The following is an 18732-nucleotide window of genomic DNA, read 5'->3' as shown; positions in this document are numbered from 1 at the left end:
ATGATGGTCTTGGGGAAGATGAGAAGGTTTTATGTGGGATGAAAAAAGAGCTCAATGTAGAAATTAGATTCCCCCCCTCCGGTTGTTAATGGGGAAACAATAAAAAAAATTTCTCCTAAAATCTCTTTGGGACTTTTTAAAAAAATAGATTGTGATTGGAGAAAGAAATTAGGATTTTAAATTTTTATATTTTTATTTTAGCTTTTTTATGAGTAAAAAACTTATTATCAAGAAGATTATTAGCCTTCTTGTTAGAAGCTAAAGAATAAGCCTCTTAATTTGTCCTGTGTCACTGGTCTCAGTACATTTTTTTTAATGCTGCTACCCTTCAGTCACCCAAGTTGCTTGTCAGCAGAAGTGTTCACTCGGTACCAGGGTTATTAGCAAAGATCTGGTGTATTCAATACCGAAGTATTGCCCGTGTCAGTGCTGCTGCTTGGGACACATTTAACAGGTTCATACCAGAGCCATCCAAAGATACTGTATTGGTGCAGAGCTGTAACTTAGCTGTGCTAAATATGGATTGGAATCTTGTTTGCCATCTGTTTGTGAAGGTATTTTTTATTTGATTTTTTTTTTTAACCTGCCTATTAATTGGACAGGAATATTGAGAATTAGTATTTGCATCACCTAAATGAGGTTGACACTGCAAGCTGATCTACTCACGCTCACCAACCCATCACCTTCCAGTGTATATTACTCATGTATGTTCCATGTATGACAAATGTAGGTTTCATATGTGCTGTCACCAGTCCAGCTGGGCACGTTTTAGTAAGGCTGGCTTCTGGAAAGCGAGAATAAGAGCTGAGGTATCTTGAATGTAAAGAAATCTTGTGCCTGCTTGCTCTAGAGGCCAGTTTTCTTATGCCACCTGCAGGGTTTCACCTGATTTATTTGGGTTGTATTCTGGTACATGGGTCAAACCTTCCCCAGTTTCTTCATTGCTGTTATTTGTTTAGACTTGTATAAAATTTTTATTAGATTTTTTTCTGCTTAGATTTTTTCCAGTGTCTAAATCTCTCTCCCTGTGTCCTTTTTATTGTGTATTTTAAGTAGCCCCTTAGGGAGGTACCATGCCATTCTTTGCCAGTGACAGTAAGTAGTTTACGGCCAGGTAGTGCTGGCCTACCATAAGCAACGGCACAACAGCATTTTAATAGCTCCTGCAGTCTGTAAGCCACTCACCTCCAGGTTTGACCACACCATTTGAAGATGTTTGTTCCAGTAGCATTGACAGTCTGTGCAGACGACCTGGTTGCATGTTTAGGGTCCTGGTATCTCAGTCTTATGTGAGAGTAACCAACTCTTTCAATTACTAAAACACTTCATTAATATGTGAATCTTTTTGTGTTGGATGTTTCCTTGCAGTGCTCTGAGGTGCTGACTGTGGACATGTTTAGCTGGGCAAAAACCCAGACATGGTTCACCAGTCCAAAGACTTCCTGAGCTGTCCTTGCCATCTGAGGCAGGTGGGCTAGGGAGAATGTCAGTCTAACTGTGATCTTCCTGAGCATCCTGCTGTGCTAACAGGTTGCCAAATTTTATTATGTCTGCTGCACAGAATATTGTTTTTCATTTGTTTAGCTTTACCCTGGCACTTCTGTCTCAGTGTCGTTTACCCCCAGACGAGCTACATTTGGGAGTTGCTGCTTTAGATCTGTCTCAATTCTGTTGTATTCTCTGGTCAAACTCCTGAGATAGTGAATACAACCCAAATGGTTGTCTGAGGAAGGAAAGTCTGCCAAAAACTGTGTCATGGGTGTGCAAACATTTGCTCTTTTTTTCTCAAGGGTACTGGCCAGTGCCTTGCTAACATATGAAGCACTGGAAATCTGTGTGATTCTCCCCACACGCAAGTTCTTCCTTTATAGGTAGTGGAAAATATCTCTTTTCACATATTTAATTTTTTTGAGCTGATTTGTAAGTAGAGAATTTTACGTTATTTTTCTCAAATTATTTGATGATTAGTGAATGCATTTAATCTGTTTCTGCTTTTCTCATTCCATGGTTTTCAGAGTAATAAGCCTGTCTGGCCCCTTCTTTAGCCTCTGCCCTTGAACAAAGGGAATTTCCTTATTCCTTACTCAGAAAGGTTCCTCAGTTGTTTTGGTCCCATGCTTTGTCACTAAGCATGCCTCTCTAGAAAGAGCAATAGCTTGATGTAGTTTTTCTTACATAAGTTCTTTTTCACAAGTTATCATCACAAATTGTATCTTTCCTCATTTTTTATTTATCATATGTGTAATTTAATGATGATCTGCTATTGGCATAAACTCCAAAGTTTTCCTGAGCTCCAAATGAGGAAGTTCCACTTGTTTTCGGGTTTAATTCATTCATGAAAATCAATGCTCTACTCCTGGTTAAATCAAAAGACCTCTCATTGACTGTGGGTTAAGTGTGTGCCAGTACAGTTGCTGTCCATCAGCTGATAGGCAATAACTTGTTACTTTGCAGTCACTTCCTTTGTGTTTGAGCTCCTGCTTTCTTGGAAAGTTTTTTTCATATTGAAGCCAAAACTTTAAAATATCAAAAGAATCCATTTCAGATTTTACAATCCCACCCAGCACATTCAGTGGGTGTTTTTGATGGTTAGTGCTAAGGAGATAGTATTCAACAAACAGATTATTTTGTATTGGTTGGTGTACAAATTTAAATAAGACAACCTGAGTGCGTAATTTCATGAAGCTTTAGTAGTTTACTGTTGTTTATCTGTTTTGTTTATACATATGCATAAGGGAAAAACAAGATTTTAAATGTTTTTACAAAGGTATCATAAAAGTTATTAGCTATATCATATATATTACCAGATGTTAGTACTGTATAGGACAACAGAACATCATTTTTGTCTTTTCCTTTATCAAAGGAGCAGAAAACCTTCTATATTTTTTCTCTGTATTTTGCTAAAAAGAAAGAAGAAAAATACGTTGTTACCTGACCATTTTTAAACCTTGTATGTATGTTCTATTTGAACATGGAAACATATTTTATTACAGTTATGGTGTGCTACTTGTTAATAGTATGTTACTGTTTCATTTAGAACTAAAAAAATGCAAAGATTACTCTACAACTTTAAATTGGGTTTTAATAAAGACAACCATTCTTTAGGTATCTAAGTGTAGTATAAAAAAATAACTAAAAAGGAAGAAAATACTTCTGGCAGGCTTGCTTTATTCAGCTGTTCCTGAAATAGCTTAGTTTGCCAAAATCCACTGAAGTGTTTTTTTCAGTAAGTAATCTCTTGTTGTGATGGCAAGTAAAGCATCATCTGTACCTCTCTTATCACTAATATTAAGGGAAGGGAGTAGATTTGTTCACTGATGAGCAGGTTGCCATTGCAATTTTCAAAGTCTTAACTCATAGCTGTTTCCTAGCTGTTTATTTAAAAGACAGAAAACCCCACCTTGTTGTCACAGAGCTTGACATGTCACATGCAGTCTGGCTGTTTAATCACTCCACCGCCTTTATACCAGTGCAGCTCTAATGTAATTCAACTTCCCTTCATTACGAAAGCAAACTTTATCTTGGATCTAATTTTCTGGAAAGAAAATGTATTTCTTTTTGTATCGGTTATAAAATGAAGTTGAACAGTAGGGAAAATACATGTAAGGAAGGAAAAATGAACGTATGCCAGCTGCCTCCCTTTCATTTCTGATAAGATTTCTAGAATTGATGTTGTTTTCTCTTTATGATGCAAGAATGTTAACGTGTTGACCAGGAACCCCTTTTCTCTCTAAGACATCTGAGCTTTCTGCAAATACTTGAAACACTTCAAACTCATGCACTGATCTCTGAACATTCACTGGGCTCTCACGGAGGTAGATGAGGATAGACTCCTCTTTGTTGTAATAGAATCCAGATCACAGTAAGGACTGATCCTTTCTTCTTCTCCACATCACATTTATAGCTGAAATGAATCCTCTGCTCTCTGGAAGGAAGTCAGAGTGTGTCCTATTCTAAGGCGGTGCTGCAACGTACTGTGCAGACAATGATAGAAGATAATACAACACAGATATTCTTCCTGAATTTCAGGCTTTCTTTTCCTTAATTCTTTGCCTGTCCATGCTCAAGAGAAGATAGCAAAGCCAACCTCATTTGAGAGGGATCTCACACCCTCTGGGATGATGAAACGTCAAAAACTGTTAAGGAGTCTGTTCCGTTCTTGTGTTAATCAGCATCTCTGTAAACTAAGGCCAGAGCATGAGTTTGAGTAGTATCACACAGTTATCTCTGCTGTCGAATTGCTGGTTCCCACGGCATGGTTTTGGCCAATGCCTGTGAGCACTCCCTGAGCCACAGCCCCGGGCATGGATAAGGCAGCACAAGGGATGGCACACAGGAGTCATACAGATAGGACTACCAGGATTGAGTGGGAAGGTTTAGCTGGAGGGACAGGAGCATGCTACACTGCTCTCCAGGCCAAGGAGTGGTCCTGGCTTGTTTTATTTATGACTGTACACATAGCCACACAGTCCACTCCACAGCATCAGAAATGGATTAGGAGAAGTTTCCTGAAGAAGAGGTCATTTGAGTGGAAGCATTTATTTCATTTATTACTCTAGTCCCTTCAGGAGCCTTTCTGACAACAGCAGAGCTGGATAAAACTGATGTTCTCTGTGTTCTCCATTAGACATTAGTCCATGTTTTCCATTAGATTCAACAACCAGCAGTCCCTCTGCATCACTACTGGAAATCACTACAACCCGTACAAATGATAGTTTTTCAACGTGTCATCCATCCTCATGGTGTTAAGAAAAGGACTGCCTGCGATAATAACAGGGATGAAAAACCTTTATCACAAGCACAATGTTTGGAAAGTTACCTCATATAGATTAAAAGGCCCACAGTGAACAGAAAACCCTCACTTCTGTACTAGATACAGGAGTAACTTTACAATCTTTATAATAAAAAACTTAGTGTGACCAGTACAAAATTTTTCATTTAAATGGATCCCACGAGTGTGATATATATGGTGTATGTGTGTCAGGAATGCAAGCATTTATTTCATACAGACATGCGATTGTATTAGGTTTCTAAATTAGTTACAGCACTGTCATCAGAAGACATAGGCTTTGTAATAAGATTTGTGCGCAGAGGGGAACTATTTTAAAAATCGAGAGGTCCATTTCAAAATAAAGTTAAGTGGAGAAGGCCATGTGAGCTTTCTTTTGCAGAAGTGTGGAATTTTCCAACCAGTACAGACCAGTTTCCAAGCCTCAATTTTGTCCTCAGTTATTTGCCATGCTGCATGCCAGCGCGTGTGGTTCGGCTTCCCCCAGAGTGAGTGCCAGGCTCTGACTTTGCAGTTCAGATGTGATCAAATCCCATGTCTTGGGACTTGCACAAAGATCAGGAACACTGTGCATATTCTGCCAAACCTTGCAGTTGTTAGAGTTTTAGCGTGTTATGGGTTAAGCTGTTCATAGCATGAAAGAACTGGGCACAAGGGGGTGCAAGATCATCTCAGCTCCTGGTTTTTCTCCTTATGACCTGCTGCGGCATTGAGCTTGTTGTCTCTCTGACAGGGTTTTTAGTGGATGTATAAGTATGCTATATAGCAAAGGTTTTTGGAGGGCTCAAAAACTGTTTACGTGTGCTTGGACTCAAAGCCTGATCTCTGACAAAGTACACACCACCTTTCATTTCTACATCGCAGATACTGTCCCCTTTCATACAGCGCTTTGTCATCACTGTACAAATGGGAAGGCTGACCCACAGGAAGGTGGGAAGGTCATTCACCCGGTGTCACCCACCATGTCAGTAACAGCAGTGCTAGGATGAGAAACGTACTCTTTTGACTTCAAGACATGCTTGTTGGGGCTGTGGTTCCCATAGAGAGGCCCCTGAGGTGCCTGGTTGTGGGAGCCATAGCACCTCAATGTTTTCAGTTACGAGTTTGATCGCATGTCTATATGTGGCTCAGAAAAAATGACCTCTCTTCATTAATTGGGCATTGAGCATTTGGTCTGTGTGAAGTTTGATGCTAACCAGTGGGAGGACACCCCGGCCCTTTGGGAGAGTCATCCCTCTGCCACCTCTCCCTCCTCCTGTCACCCGTTTCTGTCTGTCTGCGCAACTTGTCTTTGCCTCTCTCTCACATCTTCTCTTTGTTTTTTTTTCTTTTTCTGATCTTCCCTTCAGCAGCTTCCGGTTGTCCACTCAGTGTCAGGGGGGTTCGCTCTTACCTTTCCGCTCTTCCCTCCCTCATGTAAGGAAAGGTGTAATTAATGCTGCCAGGTGAGGTGTCTCTTGGCTTTCAACTTCACACCTCCCCACACACACATCCCACTAAAATTAATGGAGGGGAGTGGAAACAGGTACCTTTCATAAATAATGCTTCAAAGCACAGATGCCTAAACTAGTTGCAGGATGGGCCAAAATGCAGACTTGCTCGTGCATGTTTGCGCAATGGGCTGCAGCACGCCATGTCTTCCGCCTCACCAGGCACGGGTGAGCTGCCAGCGGCCTCGCAGGCTGCCGGTGGCAGCAGGGCAAACTCTGTCCTTTGGTACGCTCGTGTTTTGCCTCGCAGAGGAATGTGAAGATTAAATTTAATATGCAAGCAGAACAGAAAAGAAAGCGGATTTCCTCCCCCAAATAAGAAAAAAGCCTTGCTGTCTCCTCAGCACACCCTCTTCAACATTGAAAGCAGCACTAAAACCTTTCAGGCTAAAATGTTAGAAAACCAGCATCCCTGCATAGACTTTTCATGGGCAGGATTGCAGGATTTTTCCCAGTTCATGAAAACTTAAAAAACCTTGCCACAAAACCCTCTTCTTCTCCTATTTAATAGGCTTAGTTCTGTTCCTTTATATGAAGCTTCTAGATTTTATAGCATTTCACTAGGTCTCTTGCTGCAGCTTTTGAACCTTAAATTAAATTGGGATTCACGAATACATTTACAAAAGGGAAAAAGGAGAAAATTTAATAGAGGTGTGCTAGGGACAGACCAGAAGAAGGACCTAGAGTACAAATACATATCAAAATGACTTTTTTTTTCTGGCTGGTATGACTAGTCTTCACATAAAAGGAAGTTTTACCTCTGGAGAGTTTGTGGACAATAGGAGTATTTACAGTGGATTTCTATATGCTGAAGTTATATATTTTGGTAGGAACATATAATTTTGGAAGTTATGATACTCCCACCATAACTCATCGGGCAAATTCCCTACTACTTACTAGGTAATGTAGATAATTGCCTTTAATTTTTTTTCCAAAAGGTTGTTTTAATTTTAAAATCAGCAGCCATTTGTAACTAAGCAGGACTGCCCTGTCTTTCTTTTACAAGTAAAAGGTTTTGAGCCTTGTATACAGGTTTTGATTGTTGAGACAGCTTTCCTGACTTGGACATGCATTTGTTTCTGTTTGTATAAACAATAGCATCCTTCTGGGAATCTTTAGTCTGAAAATAACTAAAGAGGGTTGGGCTTTTTAATGTCAAAGATTTCTTAAATAAAGAACAGTTACCCGAATACTAACTTCTGCTTTGGCACTTTTTTCCCTTTAGGTTTTATGGCAGGCATACAGAGGAACCCCCAAATGTCACAGTATGGACCTCAGCAAACTGGACCTTCCATGTCACCACACCCCTCACCTGGAGGCCAAGTGCATCCTGGAATCAGCAGCTTTCAGCAGAGTAATTCAAGTGGTACTTATGGGCCTCAGATGAGCCAGTATGGACCACAAGGTAAAAGGCTTGCTGGTAATACATATGGTAATTTTTATATATATATTTACAAAATATATACGTATTGTGTATGTAGGTAGGCATGTGATTTCTTAAAGACCAAACAAAACAAAAAAAACCCACACAAAACCTTCTGTAAAAAAAAAATAAAAATGCAACAAACAAAACTGTCATCCAGAGGTGGAGCTGCACCTTATGGAAGAAGCTGCTTCTGTTATTAGCACCTTTCTCTCTATAAAAACAGTGACCTTAAATTGGGCAAGGAAATGATGGATCTGTTGCATTGTCAGGGCCATTGTCTAGGAGCCCAAGCATGTCATCTCTGCGATGAGGCCGCGTTTGACCAAGCATGGAATAAGGGTCACAACACTGATCCCAAAATAGGACTGCTTTTCTTAGATTAAATCCCAAGGCCAATCTGAAATTGCATGGTGACTGTGAGGGTTAAAGTCTTCTAACGAGCATAATAATACATTGGCTACTGTGGGAATATAATATTGAGCTCTAATGCATACGGTTTGTGAATCTTAACTAACCCTTCAGACTGAGAGACAGTTCCTTTTATTTTGCTTGTTTGACAGAATTTTTGGAGGACTAAACCAAAAATAGAATACACAATTTCTGTCCCTGGACAACCTTGAATTTGTCTATTGTTTTGCCTTTAATGGATAACCTTTATAAAGTATGCATCTGTTTAGGAGTTTAATGAAGTTGAAGTCAAGCCACAGAATATATAAGGGGCAGTATTTTCTTTAGAGATACATAAAGAAGCTTTTCTATTTCAGCACTTCCTGCTATTGCTTTCTTGCTTAAAATCCTCAAAAAGGACTGGAGCCAGTGATGTGAAATTCAGTAAGGGCTCGATGGCTTGCCCATGCTAGCAAGTATGGTTATTTTAGTCTCCAGAGTTTCTGAGAACTAGTTCTGATGTTTGTTTGCAGGGAGCCTTGCTGCCCTGCGCAATGTTCCTTTCTGTTTCATCTCTGGGTAGCATTTGTTGTAGTGTTCTGAGCACAGGGCTACAAGCCAAGATTTCCCAGTTTCTAATTTTGGTTCTGCCTTTTACACCATCTTTCAAGTTAGGCAAGTAGATTCATTTCTCTGCTTCGCTTTTCTTAACTATAAAATGGGGCTGGTAATGCCTTATAGCCATGTGTGAAGATTAATTACCCAACTCCAGTTGACTGGTGCTTTCCTTTTATTTGGAAAGCATTTTGTGGCCATAAAATGCTGTCCAAGTGCTTATTTTTATCTGCACAGTGAGCAACTAGCTTAACTGGTAAAAATCCAGTGGATTTATGATGTGCTATCCTGACTTCCAGCTGTACTGCTGCTGCTGAGATTCCAAACCATGGGAATAGTGGGTGTCAAGTGCAGTAAAACATTAGCCATCCACACTGATTGAGTGGAAAGGTTTTTGTACTAAATCAATGCATTTAAGTAACACGCCGAATACTACTTTCTTTTTTCCTCGAGTTCAGCAGTTCTTTTCCTCCCTCTGTAGATGAAAGTGCCTATGTAATGATTTTATGGGTCGTGGTCAGGAAGAAATGGCTATTAAAAAGTGAACTTGAGGGGCAGGAAGAAAATGAACATCATTGTCATTAACAGGCCGTTTCAGAAAGGTCTGGTGAACAGTGTGATGGATGAAAAGCGTGTTCTTCTGCTAGCTCTTGGAGAGTACCAGTGATCCTGTGCACTGGTCATCATAAAATTAGGGCCCTGCAGACTTTCAGCTCTACAGGTAACAATTAGAGCAGAAGAATACTACGTTTTCACCAGGCTAATGTGAGCATTAATAAAATCCAGGAATGAAGATGGTGATATTTCAAAGTCATGTATTTACCTGGATTTAAGTTTTTAATAGCATTTTTCATTTTTAATGAAAGTAATCTGTAATTGCAGCTCTTAACATATGCTCTTACAATGCACAATTATATGCCAGAAATGACATATATATAGTAAGGTTACCCCATTTGCCTTTTATTGCCAAAATAACAAATACATTAAAAATTACCTGGGTTGCAACTAAGTTCTTAAATTATTAAGCTAAAATAATTCTCAAGGATTTTATTTGCTTTCTGTGTTTTGTTCATATAGGCCTTTAAACATAGGCTGAGTTTGACAGGACTACTTGTATTTTTATGTATGTGTCAAAGCATTCTGTGACATTAAGTTTTTAGTTTGAATGTTATATTTCACTGTGTGCTGTCCTGAAAACTGTTGCTCAAAGCTAGTGTCCTTTCTCTGCAGTGGAATTGCTCACCATAGTGAAGACTAAACCAGTAAGTTTTGGTTGGAGGAATTAGCCCCCAGTTCATGAGAGCAGAATGATCCATTTCATGCATAGGGTTGGGATTGATTTATTTGGTTTTCATGTGTTTACATGACACTTAGATCTATAATAAGAGTAGAATATATTTTCCCAGGAGGCAGTTCTGTACTGGGGACCTAGTCCAATCCTGTGAAACCATTTCCTACAAAAATAAAAAATGGCTTTGGGTCCACACTTCTGTGTGTCTATGATACAACATAGGAGCATGCGGTACAGAACATTAGTTTTAAGTTTGTATTAAATCTCAGCATTTTCCTGTCCCCAGGAATAAAAAAAAGCAGAGCGAGAATGGAAGTTGTTACTGAAAGAAACAGTCTCTTTGGTTTATATTTGGACAACATCTAGCTTGGGGGCTAATGAAGCTCTGGTCTATGACCCAAGCATCAAACTGCTGCCACAGCAAAATGTCCCTTAAATGCACTCTGGAGAGCAGTCAGATGCTGTAGTCAGTTGGGTCTTCTAAGACTGGGGCAGAGAAAAAATTCCTGTGGATCAGTAAAACGTGTCAGAAATGCATCCCATCTCCCTGACTTTTCCTACTCAGTTCAGCAGTAAAACTGTTCTGTTTGGGTGTAACAGAGAGAAAACACTACTTGAATATGTTTGAACCACAACCCCAGAACTTCACAGTATGTTAAACCCCCTTTTGTTCATGGTAAAGTAATATGAATTGAGTATTTGTGCTTTGTAACCTTTACTGTTGGACTCATTTCACAAAAGCACTTTGCTGTCTAGCTCCCACTGATTTTAATCCTAGGTTTTAATCAAAGTGGTAGCATCTTAAGGATGAGATGCCCTAAGTATCTCCAGAGCCTGGACCTCTGAATCCAGAGCTACCTATGCAACAGCCTGTGGAGTTAAGACTTAAATATCAACTGTATCTACTGAAGTCCCCTAGATAAAATAGTTTCATAGGAATTCAGAACAATACATTTAAATCATCTGTACAAGAAAAACTTGATGGTTAAGTGCACATGTAAAAAATTCTAAAATTATTTTAAGATACTATTTTTAATACTGTGAGTCTGACCTATATCTCTAAAGCAGAGAGCAAAACTAACAGGTAGTTCTCAAATTTCCTTCTTTTCAGCTTGCCTAGAAATGGCAAGATATCAGAGCACTTTGTTCAGCAAACCTGGACAAAGTGGACCAGAGTTTCAGCAGTAAGTATGAACATCTGTCTTTGGCAGGTTGTTAGTAGGTTTTTTTATATTTTATCTTCATAACACTTCTTTTTTTATTCCTGATGCCAGTTACTGCTTTGGTTTTTCTCATGCATCTGAGATGTCATCTCTCTGGGTACAATTCTACTCTGCCGAGGGGGAGTTGGAATCAAAAATCTCTCGGATATGAAGGGGAGGAGTTGTTCAGTAGTATTGTACAGCCGCTGTTGCCAGGCTGGTACCCACTTGAAAAGTGTGGGCTCTTGGACTTGGCTGCCTGACACGTCCAGCTGATGTGGGCTGGCCTAGCATCTGCTGCATTCATTGTGTTTAATGCTGCATCCATCTGTTTTCTGTCAAAGCCACTGCCAACAAATTACTAATCTATTAGAGAAACATGGAAATAAGATTGCACTCCTCATTCCTGGCAATTCCTCTTGTATTTTGTTTGGCTTTTATTTTGCCTTTTTTTTTTTGTGGTCTGGGAAAGGTATAAGAATAGCTAGTACTTGAGGTGTTGAGGAAATGCTGGGGGGTGGGGGGACACAACATGGAAAAAACATTGAAACTTGTTTTCCTTACTGAAAAGATATCATTTCGCTGTGCTCTTGGATGTGTATCCCTGGAGATGAATGATTAGGAGCTATTTTAACTGAGCCACATATTTTTATGGAGAAGATTCCACTGTTTTTTCTGTGTTGTACTTATGCTGGAGAAGCCAAAGCATGAAAGAAGAGATTTTTTTGTCCCAATTCAAAATAGCATCAAAACAGCAATAGTATTTAGCATTGGTGTTTGCTCTTCCAAGCATGCTGCTGAACCGTACTTTGTAGACCCTAACTGACAAAACAAATTGGCTTTATGTAAATTGGACTGACAGTAGCTCCCAGTGATTATGGATATCAGGTCTGCTAGTCTACACAGGGAATTTGCTTCACTTTGGGAAGCAGTGTTACTAATAGCATGTATATAAAATGTGTTAACTGGCTGTGCGTAATCTTTGAGTGCACATGTACACCATCTTGCTGCGTTACATTTTTCTTGCACAAAACAGCTGGAAAACCAGAGGTTTCTGTTACACCTTTAACACTAAGCAGAAACTAGTGAACCCTTCAGTTTGTGGTCACATATGTTGGATTAGAAGTGTAGTGTGAACAGGTCTCAGCAACCAAAACTGTGGCTAGGGGCAATAGGTTGCTGAACAGAAAATATTCAGCTGCCAGCAGCCGAGCCTAGAGGAGGAGGAGAAGTGACAGTGCAGTCTGAAGTCAGCATAAAGCTGAATCTGGAGCCTTTCATCTCTGTTGAACTACATATTGGGGATCCTTCTGTGAAGACCCTCAGGCAGAAACTTGGTTTCCAAAACAGAAGAGAATTGTTGCTCCATTTCCTTGGGAAGCATAGGTCTCACGCGTTCTTGCTGAGGAGAACTTGTTGCAGAGTGAATCAGTTACTGGGTGGGGAGGAGGGGAGCATTAGCCAAAGCACAGCAGCAGGAGTGTATGAATTAATTATGTGTGCATTCAAATGACGGATGAATATATTTATTTTAAATATAAACAGGAGTTGCATGCCACCAACTCCTCTGCCTGGTAGTTGAGGCCTGAGGAGAGATGTGGCTGATCTCCATGTTCAGAGGAAGAGTCCAAGGACTGCTGCCTTTGAATGAGCGTGGGAATATCTGAGAGTAGTCAGGAAACTCTGCTCTGCGGCATCCCACAGGGAGGGAACGGGTCGTGTTTCCACCAATCTGGATGAGATGGAAACAAAGACAAGTCAAAACTGATGACTGAAGTAGTGTAATGTGATCCGTTTCCTAAAATACTTTTCCATCTTATCTTTACCTTTTTTTTCCCTTTTTCTCATGCTGCTTGGGTTTGGTTCTGTAACACCGAATTCTGTACACTTGTTTTTCTTAAGCTTTCAACACGATAGGAAAATCGGCACTGAAATGAGTTAAGCTGCTGCAAGCGGAGCAGTTTGCTCCAGTCACAACGTAGATTGGGGTCAGACAGGTTTTCATGCCATCCTTCAAAAGGCACCTGTTTATATTAGCATCTTTGTACTATTGCTGATTACTCTTGTGATACTAGTTTTCCCAGAGGAGGTGTGCTGTAAGCTACCACCCCTTCTGCTGGCATAGCCAAACTTTGAACTTACCAGGAAGGCAGGTTAAGGTGGGAGGGAGCAGGAATGTTTCTTGGGGCCCAGCAGCCGTCCTCACTGGTCTGTGCCAAAGCACCTCTGATGCAAATGGGCAGAACAGTTAGGAGCAAGAAGCCAGTGAGAATAGCCTGTTGCTGAAACTGCAGAAAGATGAAGAATGAGAACATGAAATTACAAAAATAAGATTCTCCTTTGAGCTTATGTAATGGGTTTCTTGCATGCCACATATCTCTTTACTGCATAAGGCAGTTTTGTACTGTGTGCTATGTCGTTAACCCTCTGGAGGCTGTGCTTTTCTGGGTTTGCTATTATCCCATGACATATTAGGCAGAAAATGTTTGAGGGTACATGAAAATCAGGTTCATAGGATCATTCAGGTTGGAATGGTGCTCAGGAATTGTTCTTGGCTGACGTTGTATTCAAATCAGGGTCAGATAAAAGATCAGGACAGGTTACTCGTGGCTTTGTCCAACTGGGTCTTGAAAAGCTCCAAGGAGGGAGTCGAAACAACCTCCTTGGGCAGCTTGTTCCACTGCTTGTCTGTCCTCACGGTGAAAAAGTTGTTCTGACTTTGAGGCCAGCATGGTTCACTTCAGTTCACATGTGTGATTTCTGCAGCTGCTAACTTCCTATATAGAAACATTTGCACGAAAGTTTTATGTTTTTCTCTGTGCTTTTTATCATTTTGTTCAGGTAACTACTCCAGACCACCGACGTACAGCGGCGTGCCCAACACAAGTTACAGTGGCCCAGGACCCGGCATGGGTATAAATGCCAACAGTCAGATGCATGGACAGGGGCCAAGCCAGCCTTGTGGTACCATGCCCCTGGGACGAATGCCATCAGCTGGGATGCAGAGCAGACCATTTCCTGGAAACATGAGCAGTATGACCCCCAATTCTCCTGGCATGTCTCAGCAGGGAGGCCCCGGCATGGGCCCACCCATGCCAACTGTGAACCGTAAGGCACAGGAGGCGGCTGCTGCAGTGATGCAGGCTGCTGCAAACTCCGCTCAGAGCAGGTATGCTTCCAGGTGAAAGGAGTTTAAATGAGTAGGAATGTTTTTCTTGTCATTTCTGAAGCAACGGCACAGTATAAGTGTATGCATATGCATTTATACATGTTCTGTCTGTGTCCTTATCTCTGGGAGGAGGTGGTGTGTGGGAAGAATAGTTTTCCTTCAACGTAAGGGGAAAGCATGCTACTGTGTGTTTGAATTATCCTCTCAAAAAGCAGCTGTGGCAGTGGAGGTGATGGCCACTTCCAGTTTGGTTCTTGGCACTGTAGGCTTTAGGAAAACCCACAGGGTTGCAGTGACATTAGGAGTCGAAAACAAACCCTCTGCATCTTTAAATTGATTGGCTGGATATATGTTTTTTGTCTCCAGTAGAGAGAGGGCCAACATGTCCTTGGCAGCTCACCCCTGCCAGAGAGTAAGGAAACTTATGAAACTGCCCATCAACTCTTGCATTTACTGCCCACATTGTGAGCAGCAGTGCTGATGGCAGTTCTTTTCTATGGGATGTTCTTGTTCCTAGGCAGGCATGCAGAGCAGGAGAGGAGGGCAGGCTGAGGGGAGCAGCTGGAGGGGAAAGGCAGGAGGAGGCACAGAAGCAATTTGTAGTTATCTGGAGTTGATAACTGCCACTTATGCATCCAAAAGAGAGAACCTGCAAACAGGATTTTAGAGGTTAGAGCCATCATCGGTCATCTTGTCTCCCTTTCCAGCAGCATAGCTGCATGTTGCCATTTGTGCATGGATTTTGGCGAAGGCACTTTTCTGTCCATGGTTATTCTTAAGATGCCTCAATACTTGCAATGAAATCATATTTTCTGGGAAACTTTTCAGATGAAGTAATTTCCACGTTTCCCTGCACTCTAATAACTCCTGGTGTATTTATTATCTTTTTCTATTACAAGAAGTTCCATTACATTTGAGAATTACACAAAACTGGTTGCACTGTTCTGGTGAGTGTGTTTATATGTGTGTGTGTGTGTATTAAGCATCTTGCATTTATTTATGCATATGTATACACAGGTGCACATAGATGCATACAGGTATTTATCATTGAAGACCAGTGTTTCTGGACACTAGAGTTGCTCTAATTCCAAGACACAATGTAAAATGAGAAATAGGAAGCTCATGTGTCCCTGTATCTGTTGCTTTCTTGTTTTGTGAGTTTGGAAGGCAGGCGACTTCCAGTGATAAGCAATAGCAAACTTTTAAAACAACAACAGTAAATTTAGTGTACTTCATGTTCTTGTTCAGCAAAATAGAACCACACTCCCTTAAAATAGACTGTACTCCAGCAGGTATCTGTGAACCAGCAGTCTCTTGCTTGTGTTGGTTGTCTTAACAGACCTGTCTAGTAGGATTTACAAAACTCTGCTTCTGTCTGTCTAGTTTAGGCTATAAGCTGATAGGTCAGGCACAAAGGAATAAATGGGCTATCACTGCAACTGCAAGAACACTTTCTTTGTAATCATGTAATGAAAGGAAAAGCTCATATTTGTTGGTCTATACAGCAAGAAAAGACTTTGTGTTATGCAGAAAGTATTTGGTTGTGATTCAGCTTACACTTTGGGCATAGTGTGTGGTGTTTGATCAAAAACTAGGTTAAATGATTACCACTCTGATCTCACACCTTCCTCCCAAGTCAGGTTTGTAAAACTGCTTTTGGTTTCTAGCTTTGCCTGGGCAAAACTGCACCATTTCAGAGCCTTTCCATCACATACTGCCCATTCCAGTGATCCAGCACCTGTGGAAGGGCTGAGCAGTCATCTAATCTCTATTGCAAATACTGGCAAAAGGGCTATTTATAAACTGCAAATTGAGCGAAACCTGTCACACCCCTCTGATGCCAGGGGGTTGCAAGCACAGTTTTTCTCTTTGATCTCAAGGCAGTTGTAGGGGAGAAAGCGTAACGGCTATTCCTGCAAGTCCTCCGTACTTGCATATGGAAGGAATGTACTTGACAGTGATTCCTATTTGTGATTCAGAGCAAATCCAAAGAGGCTGTTCTTTTGTTCTGCTTTAGGCCACCATACATTAGGTTGCCTGCTTATCCCAGCCACTCTGGTGCTGGTGGATGCCCCATGTTTTCTTCACAGCACCCCAACTATGGCAACGCTCAGGCTCCCTTGATGCACCAGCCTGACCAGTATGGGTAGGTAGCAATGCAAACTGGACTTGCTGTGGGACCTTGGCAATTTTTTAAATGTTTATGAACATGACATCTGGCTGCTGAAAGAATATAAAAATCATGTGAAAGATATAAAAATACCTGCATTGTAGAGGGGATTTTAGTTTTTTGTTTTCTTTTTACTGATGCCACTGTGACTGTACAATGAAAATCTGCATGTCACTTGCTCACACACCTGCATGTCTTTTGGCATGGATGGCTCTGTATCCTTGTGCCTGAGAGGGAAATTAAGAACCTCATCACTGAGAAGGAATGAGATCCCTTCTCATCCTCCTGACCCAAGCATCGTCTTTCTCCCCTCATTTTTGGTGTTCCTGTCTCACAGCACTGCTGTGCAACCCTGTTTTCTTGACTTGGTGGTGGTACTGTCATTGCTGCCTGGGCAGTGAGCTGCAGCCCCCAAAGTATGATCCCCTTCTGATAGGTGGTGTACTGCAGGGAGTGATGACACATTTTCTTAATGGGATTTTCAAGAAAGTTTTATTACCCTGTAATTGAGCGTGCATCTGCTTGAAAAATTTCAGTTAGTTGTTAGAACAATTTTTAGGAGCACTAAGTATCCAGTGCAGAACATACATCTGAAATGCAGCTACTGTTTTCTCACCACAGTCCTTCACACTGTGATTTCTGTAACCATAGCATAAATTACAGCACTGGGAGAAAGCAGCTACACTGGCTCCCAGCCTGTTGCTCCCTCACAACCAAGTCCAGCTTCACCTGAGATTCAAGTTTCATGGACTTCCCTGCTGTCATGTTATTTCAGTTGTTACCTCTGTAGGAAATCTATAATACCCAAATTACTGCTGCTTTCATGGTTATTGACAAGTTTTCATTACCAGTTTTCTGTAGCTGCTTTAGGTTTTTTGGTTTTTTTCCTTAATAACATCATCCATGTATGGGCATATGAAAAAGTACAGAGCAAAACAAAAAATTAGAACACGAGTCTACTGGTTCTCCTGTTCAAAAAGCAAAAATTAGTGGAATGGGAGAGCACTCAAACCATACTATTTTGTCTAACTGGAAAGACATCTACTGTTACATGCCAAAGTGCATGAATATTGTCCAGCCTTTTTCTTTGAAAGTCTTGAGTTTATAAGATTCAGCTGTGGGGTTCAAAAACTGTTGGATTTTTATTACTATAAAACACACCCCTCTATGTAGGATTAAGAAGAAAATGAAATGGTTGTGTCAGAGTCATGGTTGCACAGCAGTATTTCTGTACAAGTTGGTTGTGATCACTTTCAAGGTCAACTTGTTGAATCAGTAGCCAAGTATCAATAGGGAAGAGAAATTTATCTTCAGCTGTTAATCCACAGGATCTGTCCTTTACCAGCTCAGGAGTCTCATTTAGATACAGAAAGCTGGTTTGCTTCTGCCTTGCCAAACCACACTAAGCAGCTGTGTAAAATGAATTTAAATGGCATGCATCAGAATAAAATCACTTCCACTGGGGCAGAAAATCAATGTTCGTTAACCAGGGTTGGATGATCAAGATCTGAGTGTCAGCCAGTTATACCTAGATATCATCCTCTGTGCAGACCACCACCCTTTTAATTAGAGAAGATAAAATCATATAAATAAAAATGGTGGCTGTGGAAGATACTGTGGAAGTTTACACCATTTGAATTAGCCTTTGACCTCACCTTGAGGCCTACTCTATGTTAAGCTTAGATTAATTTCTACAGCTGCATAATACCTTCTCTATAACCTAAAATCTTAAGATGTGCTAGTCTGTCTTGTGCACGCAGGCCAGTATTTCCCAAATGATATCTAGCATGTCAGGCTAAAGGAAGGAAACGTGCTTTTAAGACCTCTTCACTGAACTGGCAGTGTCTGTGGTTTCACACTACCCAGGATGTTTAAGCTTGGTCTGGATAACAGTTTACAGCAGGCAATGCTAAATAACTCTCTAATACCCTCTACAGTAATTGCCCTTATTTTCAGGAAGACAGTGTGAAGGAACTGCAAAACAGTGTTTTCCTTTTTATATCTGTCTTGGTCTCAGCACACCCATTGACAGGTAAGGACTGTATGTTGAAGACCTGATATATCCACTGAACTCCATGGAAAGACTTTTCATAACTTAGGTTGGCACTGCCTGAGACCTCAAGAGCTGGTTCTGCTGCTGGAGATTAGAACCCAGCGGAGGCCTCTGAGGACCAGGTGGCTCCAAAAAATAAA

General features: G+C 40.9%; 1 protein-coding gene across 8 annotated transcripts in view; it reads left to right on the top strand.

Annotated features, from left to right (window-relative positions):
* The window catches only part of ARID1B (AT-rich interaction domain 1B), a 336792-nt gene that overhangs the window by 259989 nt on the left and 58071 nt on the right, over positions 1–18732 (top strand). For 7 of the 8 annotated variants that reach the window (XM_075035934.1, XM_075035938.1, XM_075035936.1 and 4 more), the window contains 2 exons: positions 7505–7684; positions 14042–14369. In XM_075035934.1, the coding sequence (XP_074892035.1) occupies positions 7505–7684; positions 14042–14369 (508 nt within the window). Of the gene's footprint in view, positions 1–7504; positions 7685–14041; positions 14370–16386; positions 16516–18732 lie in introns of all 8 variants that reach the window. The other variant, XM_075035940.1, reaches the window with a different exon arrangement.

This window comes from Buteo buteo, chromosome 9 (assembly GCF_964188355.1).
Source record: "Buteo buteo chromosome 9, bButBut1.hap1.1, whole genome shotgun sequence".
Classification (NCBI taxonomy): Eukaryota; Metazoa; Chordata; class Aves; order Accipitriformes; family Accipitridae; genus Buteo; species Buteo buteo.
This window is presented reverse-complemented; position numbering and strand designations above follow the sequence as displayed.